The sequence below is a fragment of the Ctenopharyngodon idella genome, chromosome 24, assembly GCF_019924925.1.
Source record: "Ctenopharyngodon idella isolate HZGC_01 chromosome 24, HZGC01, whole genome shotgun sequence".
Classification (NCBI taxonomy): Eukaryota; Metazoa; Chordata; class Actinopteri; order Cypriniformes; family Xenocyprididae; genus Ctenopharyngodon; species Ctenopharyngodon idella.
In genome coordinates this window covers 18,146,824-18,171,900 of record NC_067243.1, presented here as the reverse complement: position 1 = coordinate 18,171,900, position 25,077 = coordinate 18,146,824, and the positions used below count along the sequence as shown (strand labels likewise).

At 36.2% G+C, this 25,077-nt stretch overlaps 1 protein-coding gene across 1 annotated transcript in view; it reads left to right on the top strand.

Moving 5' to 3' along the window:
- Positions 1 to 334: 334 nt before the first annotated feature.
- pot1 (protection of telomeres 1 homolog) overlaps positions 335 to 25,077 on the top strand; it is a 46,458-nt gene continuing 21,715 nt past the window's right edge. Inside the window, 8 exon segments of the mRNA XM_051884658.1 lie at positions 335 to 387; positions 13,717 to 13,814; positions 19,011 to 19,118; positions 19,226 to 19,270; positions 19,769 to 19,874; positions 20,739 to 20,869; positions 21,904 to 22,197; positions 22,291 to 22,446. Coding sequence (XP_051740618.1) covers positions 19,092 to 19,118; positions 19,226 to 19,270; positions 19,769 to 19,874; positions 20,739 to 20,869; positions 21,904 to 22,197; positions 22,291 to 22,446 — 759 coding nt within the window. The 5' untranslated portion in view covers positions 335 to 387; positions 13,717 to 13,814; positions 19,011 to 19,091.

The following is a 25,077-nucleotide window of genomic DNA, read 5'->3' as shown; positions in this document are numbered from 1 at the left end:
TGTCTTTAGTACCTTTCTGGACCTCGAAAGACCTCAAAAATGACGTTGCGGCTTATGTGTGGTTCAGAAATTTCATTTTTGGGTGAACTAACCCTTTAAAGAACTGATAGGCTCCTACTTTACTGTTCTAGACAAGTTTTTTTCTACAATTCATTAACATAGATTTTAAATACACATAACCTATGTTGTGGGAGAATTTTTTGCTTTCGTATTTCATACTTAAGTAAAGGTATTAACTGTCAATAAATACCATTGTCTCAAGGCAGATTTGATTTCCGCGGGATTTTAATGCGTGGTTCAGTGACGTAATATCCGGTACAGTAAGCGCCCATTCAAACCATCAGGAGGAGGAGGAAGCTAAAGCAGCGTGCGGTTCATGAGAACACAGTGAGTTTGACATTTCAGCTGAATGCAATTGTTTTCAGCTGTCAAAAAGAAAATATATATGCGGAATGAATACACTAGACATCTTGCATTGAATAACTTTAGTAGGAAGTTAGCTAGAGCAAACAAGCTAACTTTGTTGTTTACCTCAGTTGTGCAAGTGTTTTATACTTTTGCTGGTTCTGCAGCTGCTGCATTTGCTTGGCATTAAGAAGTGCATTTGTAAACATTTACTTTCTGCAATGAAACGTCTATTTGTGATACGGAAGATGCATACTCTTGGGAGTCCTAATATAAATACTTTAGTGATAAATGTTTACTGAAGTGCACTAAGTTAAACCCGAGCGATATAGTTTCAGTTTGATGGCTCGTGTAATATCGCTACCACTGACAGTAATGGCAGCTGTTCTGCATTAATGTCAATGTATAAACTCAATTACATAAAGGCCAGCGGTTATTGCAGCTAAACAACATTTGCTTCGCCACAGATTCCGAAAAAATAAAGTGGACCGTATCTCTTTCTCCCCCATTGTCATTATCGTTTAGCGTGTGCCTCTTTCTGTGGTAAATGTGCCTGAGGAGCTGTTTCCTCTAACATTAGCTGTGGTGATGTTGGCATTATTACTGAAGCGTTTTGTTATCAGGAGCTCAAAGGGTCACATTAACATGTTCCTGAAGCTCGCTGCTGTTTTTACGCTCGAATATATCTATTTAAACACAGCACAGGGTAGTAAATGTGTGGAAGGTTTGTTTGTACAGTCCAAGGATATTATAGTTATGCAGCGCCCATATCTGTAAATTGATCTTTTTTTCTTTTTCTTTTTTTTTTTTAAAGCACCTTGCAAGTCTACAACCAATTTGTTTTATGACTATCACGCATAAAATGTAATTTTTGTACCAGACTTGATTATATGGGGGAAAATAATGCTTAATTGTGACATAAAAAGTCAAAACTATGACGTAAAAAGTTATACTAAGAGATAAAAAGTTGCAATTGTGACATACAAGATACAATTATGAGACAAAAAGATAATTATAACATAATAAATCAAACGAATTCTCAGCTTATTTGTATCATAACCTCAGAAACACTTCAGGATAAAATATCATATGAAAAATCACGATTTGCCATGGTTTGCATCATGTCTTTGAAAGATTTTCACAGTTTCATTTGAAGCTCTTAGTAGCAAGTTCACTAGTTAACCTTCTGCAATGTTCACTTGTTTTATACCAGGGGTGTCAAATTCATTTTAGGTTGAGGGCCGGATTGGAAAAAATTATTTAATTAAAAAAAAATTAATAAAAAAATATTAACCATATAAACAACAAATTAATTTGCAAGAAAACTAGTACACTGCTCTTCAAAACTGCATTTGTTTTACAGCGAAAAACTATTAGATTTTTAAAATAATGCTTTATTTAATTTTTTTTTTTATTAGTGATGCACCTATTTTGATTTTTCATGGCCAATTCCAGTTTTTTAGAAGCAAATTGGCTGATTGTGATACTGGTTGCATTTTTTTTTTTTTTTTTTTTTTTTAAGCAAATTTATTTGTTCAAACAATATGTGTAGCTCAGAGGCAAACACTGCATTTTTATCACAATCCCAACAAAGATGTTATGTGCATGAGCAGTTTTTTTTTTTATTTAAATTATTGTATATTTAAATTATTGTATGATTTCAAGATTAACAGCAAAAACAGCGTGGTCTGACTTTAGCTTTGTGAAATTATTTTACATAAGACACCTGCACAAAACAAAATCAGCAGACGGACTGAATGAAAATGCAAATTCACTCTCTGACAGTAGGTGGCGCTTATGGACCAGCAGTGATATAGCGTTTCCTTGGTTACAGCTATACACAAAGCAGCGCTGCATCAATAAATAGGCTACTACATTATACGGAGATAAGAGGAAAAGCCATCAACTTTTCTGAAGACAGTTCCCTTCAGAGATACTTTCATATCAACCCCAATTTAATATATTATTCTTCCTATTTTTCGCGAACAGTGAGCTTGGTTGAGTATTTTCTCCACTGGCGCGTCTGTTATCCTCTTTATGTCTGTTTTCAGCCTGTGCCTGTGTTAACGTCCTGTTTACAGGCTTAGTAAATATTTCCACACAAATGAAATTTTGGTAAATTATTACAAAGCAGTTTGTTTGCATGCCCAGAATAAAGATTGACCAAAATAAAACTAAAAAATGTTTGGATTTATGGCCAGTGGACTAGTGCATCTCTATTTTTTTTTTTATTGTAGTTCAAATCACCCGGGCCGGATTGGACACCTTTGTGGGCCGTATTCGGCCCGTGGGCCGTGTGTTTGACACCCCTGTTTTATACAGTGTGCTTAATTGTATTGAATGTGTGCATTTGTGGTGTACTTCGAATCTTTAAAGTATATTTTTTTTTAAAAATGTACTTGTAGATAAATATTATTGAAATAAAAGGCAACTTAGAGGGATAGTTCACCCAAAAATAAACATTTTATCCCATGATTTAGTCTCCCTCAAGCCTTCCTAGGTGTATATGACTATCTTCTTTCAGACGAACACAATCAGAGATATATTTAAAAATATCCTGGCTCTTCCAAGCTTTATAACGGTAGTGAATGGTGCTTACGATTTTAAAAAAAGCACATCCATCCATCATAAAAATGATCCATATGGTTCCAGGGGCTAATAAAGGCCTTCTGAAGTGAAGCGATGGGTTTTTGTAAGAAAAATATCCATATTTAAAACTTTATAAACTAAAATAACTAGCTTAAAGGTGCAATATGTAAGAATTTTGCAGTAAAATATCCAAAAACCACTAGGCCAGTGTTATATATTTTGTTCACTTGAGTACTTACAATAACCCAAATGTTTCCAACTATTTGTAAATCGTAAGAAAATTGCAATTTTAACCAAGGCTCCAGGACGTGTGAGGAGTCGCCTGTCAATTGCGTCATACCCGCGTTACCTCTCAGTCTGCCTCGGTTTCCGGTTTTATCTTGTAGAAACCATGGAAACACCAAAGACGCTTTAATATATTACACGTTTTAATAGACAAGGGAACAACTGTTTTGATATATTTATAAACAGAAAAACTAATTATTGTTATATAGCTCAACACGTTTAGTCTTATTGTTTAAATCTAATTTTCTTGATTTTTTTTTTTTTTTTTTTGCGAGTACCATGCTTTACCATGCCTTAGAGAAAAACACTATTTTGTCAAGTAGCTAACATAGCATAATCAGATGCAGCTTTATTTTTAGTAAAAGTAATACAGAATTTTCTCCATCATATAATACGTTTTAAAATTAATTGCATGCCATTTATCAACACAAGCCATCCAGCATTTAATATGATATTCTAAAATCGATCTAGTTTACTGAAGTGTGCAACAAGTGTCTCACAGCAGCTGCTGAGCGAACGCACAGAGTAACGTTATAACATTTTCGACACACTCAAATGTATCTAATATGATAAACAGAGCTGCGTTATCTCATACTCATGACCGGAAAAGCGGAATCGGAGCCAGCGACTGCGGGCGGCGTGTGTTGCGCAATCGCTCCAGCGGCCTCGTTCAGCTCCCACAACACTCGGTCCTGCTCTGCTTCATACTACAATAACGTTAATAATCGCATCCATGAACATGATTTCTTCCCGAGTCCTATTCCTATTCTTTTGCACCGTCCGTTGAGATGAAGACCACATGTCCCAAGATTCCGCGCTCAAACTTGGCGTCATCAAGCTACGCTTTTGTTTTAAATAGGCCTCTAGCAGACAGAATTCTTACATACTGCACCTTTAACGAGGTTCTTTTGAATAAGTGTGAATGCTGCCATCTAGACCTTGGTGCTCACCAAACAAGCGGACCAAGACATTTTCAGGGGATCTCGGTCCACTTCCAGACAAACTCTGGTGCGGTTCGAATGAATATCAACGCAACATGAACCAAACACATCTAAAAGAACCAAAAACATGACATGATGTCACAAGATGCGACCCTAAAAAGGACAGAATGCTCAAGCACCTGGTTCTTCTCATCATAGGAGCTACATTGCCCATTACAGTTTAGTACAGAACCGCTGTATCCTTGCAGCAGATCATTGTTTGTGTGTGCGTCAGAGGAACCCCTGCTGTTTTTTCATTTCTTTACACATTTCATTTATGAGTTCTCAGCTGGTAAAAATACCACCATATGAATGCACATAGAACAAGCGCATTTAGCCCAGCACACAGCATTGTTTAGATGTTCGGTATGTTTAATCTCAAATATACGTCATAAAATGTTGTCTTCTTCTGTTTTGTATCTTTAAGTTCGATGTTAAAAATGACAGTTTGAATGCTAAGCGAACCAGGACTAAATGTATAATTTTCTTTTTTGGTCCGGACCAAATGAACCAAGAGAACTGAACTGTGTGAACACCCTAAGTTGTTGGTTCTTGGCCAGACTTAACAGAAATCACTAGAACTGAGTAGTTTCAATGAATATTAAAGACCTAAAAAATTGTTCCAGCAAAAAAAATATTTCGTTTCCCCTGCAAACATGATTTTTTTTCTACTGTTGTCCATCAAGCATGTTCAGATTGTTCAGCATGTAAGTGGTTGTGTGTTGCTGTGATGTAAAATGGTGTATTTACTTTAAATCCTAGTGTGTGTTTTGAGGTCATGATTTTGCAAAAGGGAGAAAAAAAATGTTGTCTGGGTTAATTAATTCTTATTTGGAGTTGAGAAATCCCTTCAGGAATTAATTAGACACACAATGTATTGATTTTTCTGTCTTTTCTTGAATTCTGTGCTTTTAACAGTAAAGCCTAATTCACTTTGTGCAAGCTTAGTTCCTTTCCGTTCCACTTCGGAGGTTTCAATTTCCTTTTTGGAGTGCCTGGGAGAAATGCGTAGGAATATTCATAAGCACTAACAACATCACTACGGTTCATCCTGATGCCCTGTGTAATGATGTCTTCTGGGGGCGAATAGCACAACTGGATCAAAATGTGCAGTGCAATATATCTGCAGTGCCAAGACATCTAAATCAGGGACAGGTTTGAAGCCGGGAATGCGAACATCAGTTCAGTCACCGTTTATTGTCACGGTTCTTTAGTTTTGAATGTAGGTGAGGAGACGCATGACAGTGTTAATTTCAACCACTCTCTAAACAATGCTAAGATTCATTCAGTGTGCTTTTAGTGAAGTGTAAATGGTTGGATTTATCGGCTTTTCGGTCTGATGAGAGGTCGTGTCAGAGTGGACTTTCACCTGTGAGCTTCATTTTGGGTGTATTTAAAAACTCTCTTCAAGGTCAATGAAGATGGAGACACTCTTACCCATAAGCCTACTCAGTTTAACACACTCTCACCCAGGGGCCTCAAACTCAAATTAACAGGGGGCAAGTAGTCAGGTGGTGTTTTCAACAGATTCATCCAAATCGAGTCCCGAATTACTCAGTGTTGCCAAGAGAGTTAAGGCTTAACAGACAGGTTTGAAGTCCATTGGTTCCACTTCCAGCTTGCTCTGCCGCTCTTTATGTCCTGTTTAGAGAGTAAATGTTTGTTCTGACATGTGATTTCAGTTGTAATCGTACTATGCAATGCATTGTGAAATCAGAAAACGGGTCACAATCCGATCCGCTTTGATTGATTCATAATTACAGAAAATGCTAAAAACATAATTGGAGATACTCTTGTTACAAAGAAGTGTGTATTGAATGTTCTCTTGTAGTGTACTTCAAATCTTAAAGTATATAATTAAAAAACTGTACTTGCTGGTAATGTATTAATGAAATAAAAGGCCATTTAAGTATGCTTAGAGTACACATTTTAATGACTGTTTCTTCACTTTGTAATAATGTCAAATTAAAAGTTTTACTGTAAAGTGCATTTTAATTGTTTTTTTTTGTAATTATTTATTTATTTATTTATTTTGTAAGGATGCACTGAAATAAAAAAATCTGGGACAAAACCAAAAATTCAGTATGCACTTGGTTGTAAAAAAGTGAAACTTAAAATAAATAATCAATTAATTAATCAAACTTATTTAATAATCAACACTCCAATAGCTAAAACTGAGCCGTACAAATATTTAAATTGCATTTAAAGCAGTTTTTATATCAACTTTGTAGTAACAGAATTGTTTTACCTCCAGTTTGTTGGTGAAATATAAACAATTAAACGACAATAAACTGTAATAACTTGTTTTCATGACAGATTTATTCAAAGATACATGAAATAATGAAGACATCACTAACAGATTAAGTAATAATATAATGAATATGTAATACAGTGAATATATTTAGCAAAATGCTCTTCTTTAGAGTTATTTTTTCTAGTTAACTGAGTTTATAGACATTCTTTCTGGAGGAAGCGTAAATGTTACGTTAAGTGACATTAACCGCGTTTCCACCGAAATTACCCAGAACAATTTGTCCCAGGAACTTCTTTTCCCCCAGACCTGTTGCTGTCTGCATTTCCATCGCGGTCTAAAGTACCGTGAAGTTTAGGCAAATTAGTCCGGTGACGCAGGACTGCACGTGGCTTTCCATTTTTAACCTCCATTGTGTTGATTTGAATAGCAGACAACTCTTACTGCACGCACCGCAACAGACTTAAAAAATGGTGGTTGAAATAAAACGCTGCGTGGAGTCAACCAATCAAAAGGCTGCATGAACTCAACAGCATGTTCAGCGCCCAATTCCCACCCCTGAAAGTTCCTGAACTTTGGAAAAAGTTCTACCTCGTGAGCAGGGTCTTTCTGAGGGGGAAATTTTTACCCGAAATTTAATTTAGACCCTGGTCCCTTCAGTCGAAACACACCAAGTACCACTCCAAAGTCCCTACTTCCTGGGGACAGTTCCTGTGGTTGAAACGTGGCTATTGTATAGCCTACAAGCTGTTTTATTAATGTCCTTTTCTGGTTAAAACGCAGATTGAGTGATTAGGCCTACATGAAACAGGATTCATTTCATTGTAATGTATCTTTCAACATACCTTCTGGTGTTCACCCATGTTTATTTTGTGCAATAACTCGTAGTAAAGAGGAGATGAGAGAATCGGTTTATGTGCACTTGATCCGTGCTGCCTCTTGAACCGAGACAGCTACCGTGATCTGTAATGCAATATTAAAGAGTGCCAAAACGACATTTATTGTTTGAATTTCATAATAAAATCGACAGAATTTTGACAGAAAAAGTTGAGGCTTAGCTTCATATTAAAAGTAACAAAGCTTTTTGCGATTATTGGAAGGTAGGCACAATAAATGTTTAGTGAAGATTTGTTCGCGCATCAACATCACAGACTAAAAGATTTTAGATTTAGAAACCATGTCATAACCAATTAAAATTGAGAAATTAATATTGTCAACCCAGAGCTAGTGTCCTCACAGCTGATGTGTTTAACTGTTGTAGCTTATCCACGTTGTGTGCACGAAATAGATGCTGAACACAGTAAAAACATGCCATCGGAGAAGCGCTAATTAAACATCTGTTTCAGTGACTGATTTTGGCCCGAACCCGAAAATGACGTTTTGGACGAAAATTTGAATCATATTTCAAAGACCATAGAAGAAATTATGAAATGACACAAGTATGTACAGTATCTCACAGAAGTGAGTACACCCCTCACATTTTTGTAAATATTTTATTATATCTTTTCATGTGACAACACTGAAGAAATGCCACTTTGCTACAATGTAAAGTAGTGAGTGTACAGCTTGTATAACAGTGTAAATCTGCTGTCCACTCAAAATAACTCAACACACAGCCATTAATGACTAAACCGCTGGCTACAAAAGTGAGTACACCCCTAAGTAAAAATGTCCAAATTGGGCCTAATTAGCCATTTTCTCTCCCCGGTTTCATGTGACTCGTTAGTGTTACAAGGTCTCAGGTGTGAATGGGGAGCAGGTGTGTTAAATTTGGTGTTATCGCTCTCACTCTCTCATACTGGTCACTGGAAGTTCAACATGGCACCTCATGGCAAAGAACTCTCTGAGGATCTGAAAAAAAGAATTGTTGCTCTACATAAAGATGGCGTAGGCTATAAGAAGATTGCCAAGACCCTGAAACTGAGCTGCAGCACGGTGGCCAAGACCATACAGCGGTTTAACAGGACAGGTTCCACTTAGAACAGGCTTCACCATGGTCGACCTGAGAAGTTGAGTGCACATGCTCAGCATCATATCCAGAGGTTGTGTTTGGGAAATGGATGTATGAGTGCTGCCGGCATTCCTGCAGAGGTTGAAGGAGTGGGGGGTCAGCCTGTCAGTGCTCAGACCATACGCCGCACACTGCATCAAATTGGTCTGCATGGCTGTCATCCCAGAAGTAAGCCTCTTCTAAAGATGATGCACAAGAAAGCCTGCAAACAGTTTGCTGAAGACAAGCAGACTAGGGACATGGATTATAGGAACCATGTCCTGTGGTCTGATGAGACCAAGAAAAACTTATTTGGTTCAGATGGTGTCAAGTGTGTGTGGCGGCAACCAGGTGAGGAGTACAAAGACAAGTGTGTCTTGCCTACAGTCAAGCATGGTGGTGGGAGTGTCACAGTCTGGGGCAACATGAGTGCTGCTGGCACTGGGGAGCTACAGTTCACCATGAATGCCAGCATGTAGTGTGACATACTGAAGCAGAGCATGATCCCCTCCCTTCGGAGACTGGGCCGCAGGGCAGTATTCCAACATGATAATGACCCCAAACACACCTCCAAGACGACCACTGCCTTGCTAAAGAATGTCACCAGACCTAAACCATATTGAGCATCTGTGGGCCATCCTCAAACGGAAGGTGGAGGAGCACAAGGTCTCTAACATTTTATTTAATTGCAATTAACATGAAATTGTTTACGAAAACATTACATTCAGTTCATGCTAAAATATATTCCTTTAAAGTATGTCTAAAGTATGTTCTACGTAGCCTCTAAAGGGACATAAATATGAGATGAGAGGAAAAAATATATTTCAAAACGCAACATGTTTACATTCTCCCAAGAATCTTTGCTTTTGCTCTCAAAGATCTCACAAACACAAAGTTTCTCAAAGGAGCACAAACATTTGCGAGAGAATGCAAAATCATTGACATATTGGTTGAAAAAAATCTCATATTTATTTTTCCAACACCATGTCCATTTAGGGGCTCCGTAGTTTACGTATGCTAAAATGTACTTCTTTTTCCACAAGCGTAGTTTTGCTCTATAGTGAGATATTGACAAAATAATACATCAGGCTTTATATTATTTGGATTTGGATCATATAACACAAAATGTCCTGACCAAATCTGTCATGTATAGGGCATAAAGACCATCTTTAAATCAAGCTAAGTCATAGAATCTTAGATGGCATTATTAAATTCTGTAATCAGTGCATTGAACTTTTATTATTAGATCAATGCATTTTTACACGTCTAGTCCTGTTTTATGATTTGATTCATCAGAGATTGGAGCCCTCTTGCGATGTGCATCCAGCAGATGTTGTTTACGAGGGGTTGAGACTCGAGACTCTACAGTGCTCGAGGGCTGCAAAGGCCAGAAGGTCTATAAAAGATCAAGACCCTCGATGGAACGCTCTCCCAGATGTTCATGTCTTCATGAAGCTCATCCAATTCATAGAATGGAACTTCATTTCATCTGAATGGGCTGTTGTACACGCTCATGTTTCAATGGAGCCGCTTGAGATGTTTTTCATTTCAGGTTTACTTCCTCTGATTGACGGCGTGCTACACTGGTAGTCTTTTCAGAATTAATTAGTATAAATTGTGATCCACACCATTTTCTCAAGAAGCATTTAGGTAGACGTTTATCAGTGTAAACACATGGACACACACGTGTACATGCAATTCTTCATTCTCAATTATTCAAACGTCTATTTTTGTGGCTCGATGCCACATGGGCTTAATTGTTTCTGAGAGGTTTGCCATGTGACTTTGGCATAGTGTGTTGCTTTAGTTTCTAATGACGCATTTATTCTTTTGCTTGGCATCATATACTCAACATTTATTTTTCTTATTGTTACAGCTATTATCAAACGGACATGCCTGTACAAAAAGTCAATGATTCATCTGACCTAGACGCCAAGGTCCCTTCCCATCTGCAGCGCACATCTATAACAAGCCTCACAATGACCTCTGACCCCTCGCACAGATGTGTTAAGGTTTGATGTCACTCTTTTAGTGGTTTCTGTTGTAACAACCACAGACATCCTCTAAACTTTATACACTGATTTACAAAAAAATTTATCTTATGACCTACTGTTTTCTAAAAAATATGGCATGTGTGCATTAATTCTCATTAGAGCAAAACGTTGTACTATTAATCCATGTTGCTTTATGACTGATGACAATGCAGATTATTATTATTGCAGTTATATAACTTATTATATGAGTTATATGTGGAAATTATTTTTAATAATGGTGTTGTTTCTGCTCTTTGACACAATAACGACTACAAATGATCATTAGATTACAACTAAAAACATAAGAATGTATTATCTGCAGAACATAAGAATTTATTATTATTATGATTATTGCTATTATTATTTTTTAAATGTATTATATTATTAATAACAATAACAATATTATATGCAGTTATATAACATTTATATTATATAAGTTATAAGAGGAAATCATTTTTAATGTTAAAAATTCTGCTTTTTGACACAACGACTAAAAATGATCATTAGATTACAACTATAAATACATAATGTATTATTATTATTATCAGTTTTATATTTTTAAATGTATTATTATTATCATTAATAAACTTATAAACATAAGTGTGAAAGTATTATTATTATTAGTTTAAATATATTTGTAAAACATTTGTAAACATTAGTTAATAAGGTTCATTTGTTAGTATTAATGTATTAACTAACATGAACTGAGCATGAGCAATACATTTGTTACAGTATTTATTAATTTTTGTTAATGTTAGTTAAAAAATACTGTTCATTGTTTGTTTGTTCACAGTGCATTAACTAATGTTATCAAATATAGTATTGTTATCAAAAACAGTATTGTTCATTCTTAATTCATGTTAACTAAAGTAGTTAACTAATTTTAACTAAAGAAACCTTATTGTAAAGTGTTACCAATATAATATATAATATTTATTATTAGTAATAATCAGTTGTTTTGATTTCTAAATGGTCACAAATGTATTACATATATATATTAAAATGCATATAGACAAATATTAAAATAAAAATTTCAGCTGTTTTGGCCACTGTCTAATTGTTATGCTGTATAGTATAATTAATCTGGTGCAACTTAACACGCTTAACCAGGTGCATGGAATAAAAATAAAACTATTTATGGACAATACCTGCAACACTTGTGGCGTCAAGGGGTCAAAATAAACAAAAAATGTAGCTAAAAGATTAATATGTTATTTTGCCAACGCGTTTCAGCACACAAGCCTTCATCAGGGCTAAAAGTTATGCTTAATTGTTATGCTGCACTTTTTTTTTTTTTTTTTTTTTTTGAGAATTGATGAATGGCAGTTATTTAAAAAGTTAAATTATTATCAAAAAAAAGAAAAGAAAAAGGATGTTTCCAAAAAAGGTGTTTTCCCCAAAATGGTGCCATAAAACTGCTGTGAATGTCAGTAAAAAAATGTTGGTTAAACCAATTAATTGATATACACTCAAAAAAAAAAAAAAAAGAATTGTTGGATTCAGTCCCTTGCAAAGCATGCTGGGAACTACGATTTCACTGCCCAGTTAGTTATGTCAACATTAATTTGTGCATTTCACTCAGCAATGTTAAGTAGACTGAACAACCACTTAAAGGGTTAGTTCACCCAAAAATGAAAATTCTGTCATTAATTACTCTCATGTCGTTCCACACCCGTAAGACCTTCATTCATCTTCGGAATTCAAATTAAGATATTTTTGTTGAAATCTGATGGCTCAGTGAGGTCAGCATAACCAGCAATGACATTTCCTCTCTCAAGATCCATTAATGTGCTAAAAACATATTTAAATCAGTTCATGTGAGTACAGTGGTTTAATATTAGTATTATAAAGCGACGAGAATATTTTTGGTGCGGCAAAAAAAAACAAAAGAACGACTTATATAGTGATGGCCGATTTCAAAACACTGCTTCATGAAGCTTCAGAGCGTTATGAATCAGCGTGTCATCATGATTCGGATCGCATGTCAAACCGCCAAACTGCTGAAATTATGTGACTTTGGCGCTCCGAACCGCTGATTCGACACAAAAGATTCATAACGCTCCGAAGCTTCAGGAAGCAGTGTTTTGAAATCGGCCATCACTATATAAGTCATTATTTTGTTTTTTTGGCTCACCAAAAATATTCTCGTCGCTTTATAATATTAATATTGAACCACTGTACTAACATGAACTGATTTAAATATGTTTTTAGTACATTAATGGATCTTGAGAGAGGAAATGTCATTGCTGTGAATGCAGGCCTCACTGAGCCATCGGATTTCAACAAAAATATCTTAATTTGCGTTTCGAAGATTAATGAAGGTCTTACAGGTGTGGAACGGCATGAGGGTGAGTAATAAATGACATTGTTTTCATTTTTGGGTGAACTAACCCTTTAAGTAAAGCTGACAATACTCATTTTTAGAAGAAACAACTCAGTTAAATTAAGTTCATGTAGTTACATGAGTTTTTTTAAGTAATGTGAACAAGGATGATTTGAGTGAAATTAACAACTGTGAAGGTTAGTTTATTTGCGTGTATAACAGCTTAACTTAGAATTTTCTCTTTGTATTTGCATTAAGATTATATGGTGAGGAAGTGGCTTAATACTTCATAACTATTGCTATTCAGTTCTTTAAAGTGCTTATAGGAGTTATTTCCTCTGGATAGGCTAGAGTGGTTCACAAAGGTCCCGTGATATCCTGCGCACAGAAAGATGGCATCGAAATGCTTAGAGCTGAGATCAAAGGTGAGTTTCCCCATTTGAATTTAAATTCAAAGACAAAGATCATGAACAAGCCTGAGACGTATCAAGCTGATCTGTTTTGTCAGCAGCGACACTCAATCTGTCTGGCATTCACACCTCGCATCCTGTTTAAAGCAGTTCTGGCGCTTTGGGTTTTAAAAGATTTGTATAGAAAAATCTGCCATCCAGACTGCATGGCTTTGCTCCATTAAAATGTTAACTAATATACCACCACTGGTTTTTATGCTGTGATGTATCTAGAGAAAAGCGGCACAATATGAGGCCAATTTGATTGCCTGGAGTGGCTTCTTCAAAGCATGCTTCAAACTCACTCTCATGCTATGATTTTTAGCTCTCGACCCTGCAGATTTTGAGTCTTGAAATGAAAGCGTAGCCGGTCTCACTCTGTCCTTGCTGTTTTCTCACTTTCTTTCTCAGAGGAGGACCTCCCTCAGAGTACCACTGAACATACATCAATCAACGTCATTTTCTTTGGCACATTGGCCAAGGACTTCTCCGAGTCTGTCAGACAAGGGGTAGGCTTCTATGAAACGTTAAAATATTCATGAGAGTATTTGGAAAATATATGTATATGTACATATTTTTTAGGGCACCAGGCTATAAAAAGGATGGAGGAGGAGGTATGGGTGATATAGCTAAAGTAGATCTTGATGTTTTTCATCTCAGGGTTTGTGTATTTGCTCTATAATGGCTCACTTGTGTTGTTTTTTTTTTCCAGCATTTTGACCAAACATGCAAGAAGCAAAACGCAGTCAAAATATTGTTGAAAAGAGCGAGGCATGTTTCCATGATGTTGTTCACAAAATCATTTATATGCACTAGGGGTGTAACAGTACACAAACATGATGGTTTGATACATACCTCGGTTTTGAAGTCACGGTTCGGTACAGGTTTGGTACAGCAGGGGGGAGAAAACTAAAAAACTGTTGTTTTTTTTTTGTTTTTGTTTTTTTTCAACCAATGTGTCTTTGTGTTTAAATAACTTAAATTATAATTAACATTTTCTTAAGGATAAAAAATATCTCTCAGCTAATGCTGTAAACTATATAGGGAGCTCTTTCTTGCACATTACTATAATATTAAAGGTTACAATTAACAACAGAGCCCAAATTATTAAATTCTGTTGCTATAATATAAAATCAACAATCAAATAAAAAAAAAAATGCAAATTGTACATAAGGCAGGTTTTGCATTAACTTATAAATCTAATTATGAAGTTAATTTTCTACTCCAATTCATTTTTTGAAATATAATAATTTACACAGTGGCTGTCATAACTTGTTTTCATGACAAAGTTATTTAAACATACATTAAATAATCAAGACATTACTAACAGGTTAAGTAAATATAATGAATAGGCTAACATAGTGCATATGCGAAATGCTGTGGACACTAAATGACTTCCCTGAGGTAAATGTAATGGTACGTGAGATATTATTCTCAAGCTGCTTTATTGATATCTTTCCGCAGTTGAAACACTGGCTGAGAGATTACATGTAAACATATCGATCGATCATCTCTTCTTTTTCTGCCCTTTTTACTGGTAGCAAACAGCGTTGCATTACCATGCACGCCCCCTTCTGGATTGGAGTGTGAATCGCCTGTGACGACTGTAATTCGCGTCTGGTTGCATGCACCGAACCGTAATGTCCGTAACATGACGACTAGGCATGAATACATGTACCGTTACAACCTATAACTACTTATGTATAAATGTCAATATTTATCTACAAATATTTTTAGCATTTTAAAGGGTTCACCCAAAAATGAAAATTCTGTCATTTATTACTCACCCTCATGTTGTTCCACACCCATAAGACCTTCGTTCATCTTCAGAACACAAATTAAGATATTTTTGATAAAATCCGATGGCTCAGTGAGGCCTCCATTGACAGCAAGAAAATTAACACTTTCAGATGCCCAATAAGGTACTAAAGACGTATTTAGAACAGTTCATGTGACTACAGTAGTTCAACCTTTAATGTTATGTGCCACAAAAAACAAAATATCGACTTTATTCAACAATATCTAATGATGGGCAATTTTAAAACACTGCTTCATGAAGTTTCGAAGCTTTTAGGAATCGTTTGTTTCGAATCAGTGGTTTAGAGCATGAAAGTCATGTGATTTCAGTAAACGAGGCTTCGTTACGTCATAAGTGTTTCGTAATTTCAGTGGTTCACCACTGGGGGGCATGACTTTGGCAGTTTGATACACGCTCCAAGCCACTAATTCGAAACAAAAGATTCGTAAAGCTTCGAAGCTTCATGAGGCAGTGTTTTGATATCGCCCATCATTAGATATTGTTGAATAAAGTCGTTATTTTGTTTTTTTAGGGGCACAAAATGTATTCTCGCCACTTCATACCATTAAGGTTGAACCACTGTACTCACATGAACTGTTTTAAATATGCCTTTAGAAAGATTGCTAAATTAGTCTGACACTCGATAGCCAAATAAAAAGCAACAGCTAATCGGAAAAATCGACTAAGAAAACAATCGACAATGAATTTGATTCTTGATTAATCGATTGAGTACTGAAACGTGCCATTCACTTAACGTTACTGTAGTGAATGGCATATTTCTATGGATAAAAATGTATCAGAAAAATAGCGAGTAACAAAAAAATACCAATTTTATTTTTTTAACAAATGTTAACACTTTACAATAAGGTTAATTTGTTAACATTAGTTGGTGTATTAACTATCATTAACTAACCATGAGCAATACATTTGTTACTGTATTTATTAATCCTTGTTAATGTTAGTTAATAAAAATACAGCTGTTCATTGTTTGTTCATGTTAGTTCACAGAGCATTAACTAATGTTAACAAATACAACTTTTGATTTTAATAATGTATTAGTAAATGTTGAAATTAACATTCCTATTGTGTGATATGGCAAATCACATCTCATCTGTTTTAATAGCAGATTTTGTCCTAACAAGTGGGAACTGTGACAATTGATGCATGACGAGACATTTTTGTCAGTTGTTTGGTTTCTATTTGTGTTAGTCCTGCCCACAGTAAAATGTTGTTGGTCTAGAATCTTGAAATCTTGTCATGTTGTGCCTGGTTAAGATACAATGTAAGGTCACAAGTTTGTGTCCCAGAAGGGCCGATTCAAGAACAACTACAACTGTGAACTTGAGCAAATCACTAGAAACATCTTCTAAATGAATAAGCAGTTAAAAAGGTAATTTATGGTAAAAATATGAAACTGTGCACATTGCTCAAATGTTCTCCTAAATACTGTTGCTATGTTGAGGATGTCAATATATGTTTCTAGAAGTAGATTAAAGAGACCGTATAAAGAATCTAACTACATGAAAGCCCTGTCATATCTATGCGGCAAATATTTCTGCCTGAGTTCACTTACTTTGAAAACAGGTCATCTGATGTAACCTCATTTGTGTGAAGATGGTTTGAGAGGGTGCAAAGCACTGCAGTTGCGTAGCCAGTATTATTCTGCATTTCTCCTCCAGCAACACAATGGTCACATCTCAAATCAGCTCCCCATTGACAGACAATGGCTTTGAGAGAGAAAATCGGCCTTGAGAGACGTGCCTTCAGTCAAAACTCTGTCGTTTACTCCCCAAGGATCCTCCTTTGTGTCTCTCTCAAAATTATCTGTTACTTACTGGAAAAAAAAATGTGCCTTGTCACCACTCTTATTTCCAGAAATGGACTAAACTTTGGCTTTGAGTCTTACTGTTCTCGAAGTTAGATGTTGAACATGGTGATCTGCAATGGTTGTAGTCATCATAAGCGTTTCATTGTATGACAGCAACAAAAAATGAAGTGCAGTGTAGAAAACCAGTTTTTGACAAACAACCTCCACTTTTCTTTGTTGTTGCCAGGAGCTTTTTGGAAGACAAATTATAAAACTGCCATTTGGCATGGGTAACAGCGATTCTTAAAACAGTGGCACAAGATAAAGCTTAGAAACTGCCAAGTATCATGATAGCTCATCAATTCAATGTAATGATAGATCTAAACATTATCGGTCTAATCTTTGAATATCTGTGAGCAAGGATTAAACTCTTAGATGCGTTCTGTAAGTCAGCTTAATTTATCCAGATGCTGAAGTCTAAAAATAATCACAAGTTTGAATTTGATCCTAAAGATTAAGGGATGAGACGCTATTTGTTTGGTTAGTCCTTTTCACTCAAGGTCATTGTTAGAGGTGTTTGCCAATGCAAGAATCTCTGTTATTGCTCATACTTGCCATTGTGGACTTAAATAATCCTGTTTGTGCTACACACTTGAATGATACCTCAAATCATGTGGCTTGTTGTGCAGATGTTATGTTTCTAAGTAATCAAATTTATGATTTTTGCCTGGTAGGTGATAAAACAAGCACAGAAAATCCCATATACTTGATCTAAGGACAATAATAAAGAAATATAATAGTCAGAAAAAATCTTTAGACTAATTATATATATATATATATATATATATATATATATATATATATATGTATGTATAAAGGGTTTTCCTTTCTTTTTATGTGTCATATTTGATACATCAGGCTTTTGCACAAAGTGTATAATGAAGTTTTAATAATAAAAATGATACAGTGTCGCACTTTAGATTAGTGTCCAATTCTCACTTATAACTAACTATTAACTATGACTTTTGCAACAATAAACTCCTACAACCTGAATTCCAGATTTAATAAAATGAAAATTAAAAGACTTTCAAATCACATGAGCCAATATTTTATTCACAATAGAACATAGATAACATAACAAATGTTTAAATGGAGAAATTTTCCACTTTTATCCACTAAATGATCTAATTTCAAATTTGATTTTACTAAATGGGCCCAGGAATACTTCCAGAAACCACTGTCGGTAAACACAATCCACCGTGCCATCTGCAGATGCCAACTAAAGCTCTATCATGCAAAAAGGAAGCCATATGTGAACATGATCCAGAAGCGCCGTCGTGTCCTGTGGGCCAAGGCTCATTTAAAATGGACTGTTTCAAAGTGGAAAAGTGTTCTGTGGTCAGACGAGTCAAAATTTGACATTCTTGTTGGAAATCACGGATGCCGTGTCCACCGGGCTAAAGAGGTGGGAGACCTTCCAGCATGTTATAAGCATTCAGTTCAAAAGCCAGCATCTTTGATGGTATGGGGGTGTATAAGTACATACGGTATGGGCAGGCACTATGAATGCTGAAAGGTATATAAAGGTTTTAGAGCAACATATACTCCCCTCCAGATGACGTCTATTTCAGGGAAGGCCTTGTGTATTTCAGCAGGACAATGCAAAACCACATACTGCAGCTATTACAACAAAGTCAAAGACGACCACGAACTCTTCAGCAGCTGGAAACCTATACGTCACAACTTTTCCGGAATTTGGGTTGTAATTACTGCTTATTAATAGTTAGTAAGGTAGTTGTTAAGCTTAGGTATTGGTAGGATTATGGGATGTAGAATATGGTCATGCAGAATAAGGCATTAATATGTGCTTTATAAGTACTAATAAACAGCCAATATCCTAGTATTATGCATACTAATAAGCAACTAGTTAATAGTGAGAATTGAACCCTAAACTAAAGTGTTATCTGGTGTTATTTCAATTTTTAATATAATTTATTAATTTATGATTTACTGAACTTTTTTTTTTTTATTATTATGGTTGACATAATACATCATGAAATGCATTACAACAATCTTTTTTTTTTTCTTTTTTTTTTTAAGGATGTTGTCCTATTGGCAGACTTCACTATCAGAAAGTCTCCATCTTTTCTCAGAGACAAACTACATCCTTGTCAGTTGGAGATGGATGGCAAAGATGCCTGTGTCTATGTGAGTGTTATGTGCTTGCATTTTAAAATCCCCACCATCCTCTTTCAACCATATTTCTTACTCTAATATCTATTTTTTTTAATTGCTTCTGTTGGGATGTTTGATAGGTATGTCCCTCAGCAGCCCCCTCCCATGGTCCCTCCAGTTCAGAGGTGCAGTATGAATTTCTTTTCATGTAGATATGAGAGAAAAATCTCTCCCACTTTGTCCTAAAACCATATATGCAGTTTATCCCTCAGAGATCAAGGAGATTCTATATCTAAATTGGCTTCTGTCTACTGGCTCTGATTGTGTGATTGGCTGTTCCTTCACTTGAGTACAGCATCTCTTTTAATTTGCCAACCTCTTTTACATTTGCTTGAGCCAGATCAAGAGCTTTAACACTACATGCCTCCAGACATTTTCAGTCTAGATGAAATGAAGAAATTCAGGGAAACTTGCTCAGTGTTCATTTTCTTGCATACATTGGATTTGTTGACATTAACAATGGATATCTGATATAATTACTGTACATTGTTGTAACCATGTTGTACTATGGTACAATTTTTCAGTTTTCTGTTTGGGGTTATGCCGCAAATGTGATGATAGAGCTTAACTTGTATTGAAGCAAGAACATTCCTTTAATGGCAATATTCCATGTTTCTGTAAAGGCCAAATACACTTATGTTCCTCTAAACATGTTGAAGCACAAGACAGTGGTGAACGTCTATGGTGTGGTGACCTTCTTCAAACTGCCTTTCCCCTCTAAAGGTTCAGGTCAGTGAATTTCCTTCATCCCAGCAAGGCTGTAATAGGCTCTCCCATTGTTATTTGATTCCTCTGGAGAGTGAGTCCAAAGGAAAGATGACTTTCTAAACGGCTTTTAGGGGCACTTTCGAAATTGCCGTCAAAACAGAGAAAAAAATACTCTAATGAATATTTAGTTTGTACATTATTCTTTGCACTTCAGTGATCAAATAACATTTCAATAACAAACAAAACTGACCTTGGCTTGTACTGCTGATTGCGAACAATGTAGTTTGCTCTCTGTAGTGTTAGCATAAGATTGTTTATACCATCAAGTCGCAGACTGCATCTCAAGAAAAGCTGATGCAAGCCAATTATTGCCAAACCACTTTCTCAAGGTGCATAACCATACTACCTTCATGCAATTTTTAAAATCAATACATTTTAGTTCATTGATAATGGATTGGATCATGACATGTACTCTATGGTAAAATGCCAAAAATCAATCTCTGTCACAATTGGCTTGTTGAAATAACAATGTTTTGAGATGTGACGGGAATGTAAGCACCCATTCAGTGTAATCAGTGAAGGGAATTGTGCATCATGTCCAAAAGGTGACCAATTGATCCTGGATCAATGCATATTCTCAGTCTTGAAATGCTAAATGCATGTCTTGGGCAAATGCAGAAGTGATGCTTGTGCAAGCAACATCAAATTAAAGAAAACTGCAAAATGTGATAAACTGTTTTCATTCGTTTTATGTAATTAGAACACTCTGTAAGTGATTATAAAAGTTGATATATAAGTGTGGCTTATGTCATTATTAGCAGTACAAACTTCAGTACCACTTCAAGCCTTATATTTTTTAGTCAGTACCTCATTATTTGTCACTAGATTACTGCTCTACACTAAAGATCACAGATCAATCAGATGTTAAAGTGAGCTGCAACATCTTCTCTAAAAAACTGGAGGATCACCCAGTCATCTTCAGAGTTGGGGACATTATTCGACTCCACAGATTCAAGGTGAGGAGGCTTGACCTGTTTATTCATTCTTCAGAATGGTGAAAGTAAGCCTAAACCACTTATTTGCTTTAAGCAGAGTTGTCCAGTTCTGGTCTTGGAGGGCTACCTTAGCTGTAATTCGACACACCTGACTACTAGAAACTTCCAGACAATTGCATTTAAGCAAGTTGCACCTAAACTCGGCAGGAGCGCAGCCCTCCAGTAGCAGAAATTGACACCCCTGATTTAAAGTAATCAAGCAGTACCACATATTCCCAGAAATCACATATACGTCGCCAAGACATTTATGAAGGAGTGTCTGGAAAGCATCACGTTCTATGTTAAGCATTTCAATTGTATAGAGCTGAATCGTATGTACTCGATATCTGCGTTTAAATTGACAGTGATTTGCAGTAAAATTTTAAACAAACAACAGTCATGAAAGTTTGTGAAACTTGAGCAAGTTGAGTATAGCTTTATGAAAATGAGCAGTGACATGATGTCGTGAACACACAGTGGTAGTGAAAATAGTTGTCATGTGATCCGCCTCCTGATGGGGTTGGATACTAGGAACCAGGTAGGAACCAGGGTTGCCAGGTTTTTACAATAAAACCCGCCCGATTTGTACTCAGAACTAGCCCATAACTAGTAAAATCTGCATTTTTTGGTGGGGTTCCCCTGGTAAATTTCTCATTCCAGTGGCTAAATATCATGATATTTGGGGTCGCTACAACCTGCGGACATGGAAAAACAACCTGTGGCAACAGCGTTTAAAAACAAAAAACAAAAAACAAAAAAAACGGGAAAACCGCGGACTTGGTAACACTGGTAGGACCGGCTACTAGCATGCAATAACACAGCAGCTTGCCGACCTCCAACAACTAAAGAGCTGTCAGTGTGAATGCACCCTAAATCTCAAAAACATTGTTCAAATGTAGTTCTAATACCCAAGTAAATGTCTTGGCGACATGTATTAAGATGATTTTCTGAAGTGTCACTACTTTCAAGTCATTCAAGCTTTAAGGCTAAGTGTATCTTTTCCCATATCCTCCCAGGCAGACATGTTCAACGACTCCATGACACTCTTGAACACTTATGGTTGGTCTGCAGTCACATTCGATGGAATAACTGACAGCCCAGTAGCACCTCGTACCTCCAGCAAATCATTTCACTTTGGAGAATCCGATAAAAATACAGTGCAGGAGCTTCGCCAATGGGCTGCCAGCCAGTCTCTGATATCCAATGACCCCACTGTCTCTCTGTCCTCGGTACATCCCGGGATGTACTTTGATTTTACCTGCCAGTTGTTGGCAAAGGCTGTCATGGATAGTCGTTGTATCCTACTTAAGGTGATTTCTGCTATTTTAACTTGAATCTGAATCTTCAAAATCATTGAATCTTAAATCCAATTTGTACAACTAACAGTTGCCCAATGTGATCAGGTGTGGGATGGGACCAAGTGTGAACATCCCCTATTGAACGTTGCAGTTGCATCTGATGCAATAGAAGGAGAATCCACTGTTGCTAAAGACAGGATGAACCTGACAGCCAATGTTCTGGTCTATGACAATCACATGGAGGCAGCTCAAGACTTAAAGGTAAGTTTTGCCATTGATCTTGCAGCGGTTCGATAGCAGGTATGTCCAATCCTGCTTGTGGAGGGTTGCAATCTAACCTTAACTAAACACACCTGAAGCAACTAATCAAGGTCTTCAGGAGTACAAAGAGGTACTAGGCTGCGTCCAAAATTGCATACTTTCCGGATGACCTATTTCCTCCAGTGAGATTCTGAAGTGTGCATTTGACAGATAATTTACTATCCCATGAGGCCAAGGGAGAGAATTTGTGAATGACAGTGAAGCGACCCAACTGACGGTGGTAGGTCAAATGACAATGACAATGACAACATGGCAAATGTAGTACATCCGGATTACATTCATACTATTCTAGAGGTGTAACGGTACACAAACATGATGGTTCGCGACATACCTCGGTATTGAAGTCACGGTTCGTTTTGGGTTCGGTACATAAAATTGCCTCTTTTTTTTCTTCTTTTTTTTATTAAACATGGTTTATTGAACAAATTGTGTCTCTCTCTTTAAATAAATTCAATTACAATTAACATTTTCCTAAGGATTAAAAAAATCTATCTCAGCTATCTGTATACAGGGAGCCCTTTCTTGCACATTACTATAATATTAAAGGTTACAATTAATAACAGAGCCCAAACTATTAAATTCAGTTGCTATTTATTTTAAGATATAATAATCAATACTCAAATAAAAAACATATAAATTGAACATATGGCAGGTTTTGCATTGACTTCTAAATCTAATTATAAAATTATTACTCCAATTTATTTTTGAAATATGATCATTTACACAGTTACCATCATAACTTGTTTTCATGACAAATTTATTTAAACATATATTAAATAATTAAAACATTAGTAACAGGTAAAGTAAATATAATGAATATGTAAGCTAATATAGTGCATATATTTAGTGAAATGCTCCCCTCCCTTCATTTCCCTAGTGAACTAACATGCTGTGGACACTAAATGACTTGCCTGAGGTAAATGTAATGCTACGTGAGAGATTCTCAAGCTGTTTTATTGATGTCTTTCTACGGTTGAGACTTGAGAGATTACACGTAAATATATCTATACATAGATCATCTGTTCTTCTAATTCTGCACTTTTTCCTGTTGTGGCGGTTAGCAAACGCTGTTGCATTACCGCGCGCACCCCCTTCTGGATTGTAGTGTGGATCTTCTGTGACCGACTGTATTCGTCGTCTGACAGTATGCACTGAACCATGATGTCCGTACCGTGACTGTTTGGGACAAATACACCTCTATCATACCACAATCATACTTTATATAACCATACTTTTAAATGTTCACAAAGTAAGTACTTATTCAAAATAAGTACTTTGAGAGTTTGGGATTTCGGATGGAGCCTAGAAATTTCCAAGCAGGCTTGTTGGAGCTAACTTTTGTAGAAAGGTCTTCAAGGAGCAGGATTCGACACCCTTGTTTTATAGATATGCTAGATTATGTTGCCTGTTGGTTGGAAAACGTGTTTATAAGGACAAATGTTGTCAAGATTCAAATGGGAACAACTTGGGTGCACTTCCTGCAAGAAAGCCTATACTACAGAAGCGGTATTCTCATTTGATCAGCCTACAACCACGACCACACGAGCATACTTTATGATGCTGTTACTAATAATGCCTGTTTGAACCATCGCAGCAGACCCACGCACCTACTCCAGCACTTTTATGATGAATTGGGTGTCAGGTAGGACACTTGTGGGCACATCTTCTCATGGCTTATCTGAGTGGCGTTCACTCCTCTTCAGTCTACTGATTGTGTTTGCTGCTCTCACTTCATTCTTGCGTTGCCTGTTTCAATTGTAAAAACCCATCAAAATGTCCTCTCCAATTGATTGTCTTATAACAACTTTTGAAACGTATAATCTCCAGAACTACTGGCTACATTTCTACTCTGCCATCATTCTTTCTATAAATATTTAAACAGGAGCAGGGCTTTTATGCTACTTTTTGGAGCCCAAGTTTGTTTCTTTTCTTTTTTTTTATGTTTAGTTGTTCCCATGACAGTCTAGTGGCTAAAAAAAAACTTTTTTGACACCTTGAATACACAATTAAAAGCACAATGAATCATTTTTTTATATTGTACAACTAGAGTATATATTTAGTTCATTATTTCAATAGTTCGAAGAGGATAGTGATTTATGTTTTATTTTTTTTTTAAGCAGTACAGCATTTTTGTTTGGCTCAGCATAGTGGTTCTTTTGAATATGCACCATGTGAGTTTTGAACAAAGGTGGGTGGAGTGAACCGAGTGTTCAAAAAAGGAAACAGCGAGTTTCTGGCTATTCAAGTTCTTGATGCTAGTGCTTCTATTCAGCCATGTCCCCTGCTGAATTCCTTCATTGTGTGTTTGTAATTAGTTTACAAATTGATCTAATTACTTCCTCAACTGTGCAGTTTCAGAGAATTGTTTGATTTTATGTTAAAGATTTTGAGTTCTTCATACAGTTCTCTTGTATGTGTTGACTTCCTTATAATATGTCAGTGCGAAACAACAGGCCTATCCATCACCTGCTGGCCATGATGTTGTTAAAGCATCTATTCAGCCACAAACTATCAGTTAGACTGACAGAAAGAAAGATATCCCAATACGTCAGCTACCCTTACCTACAGATA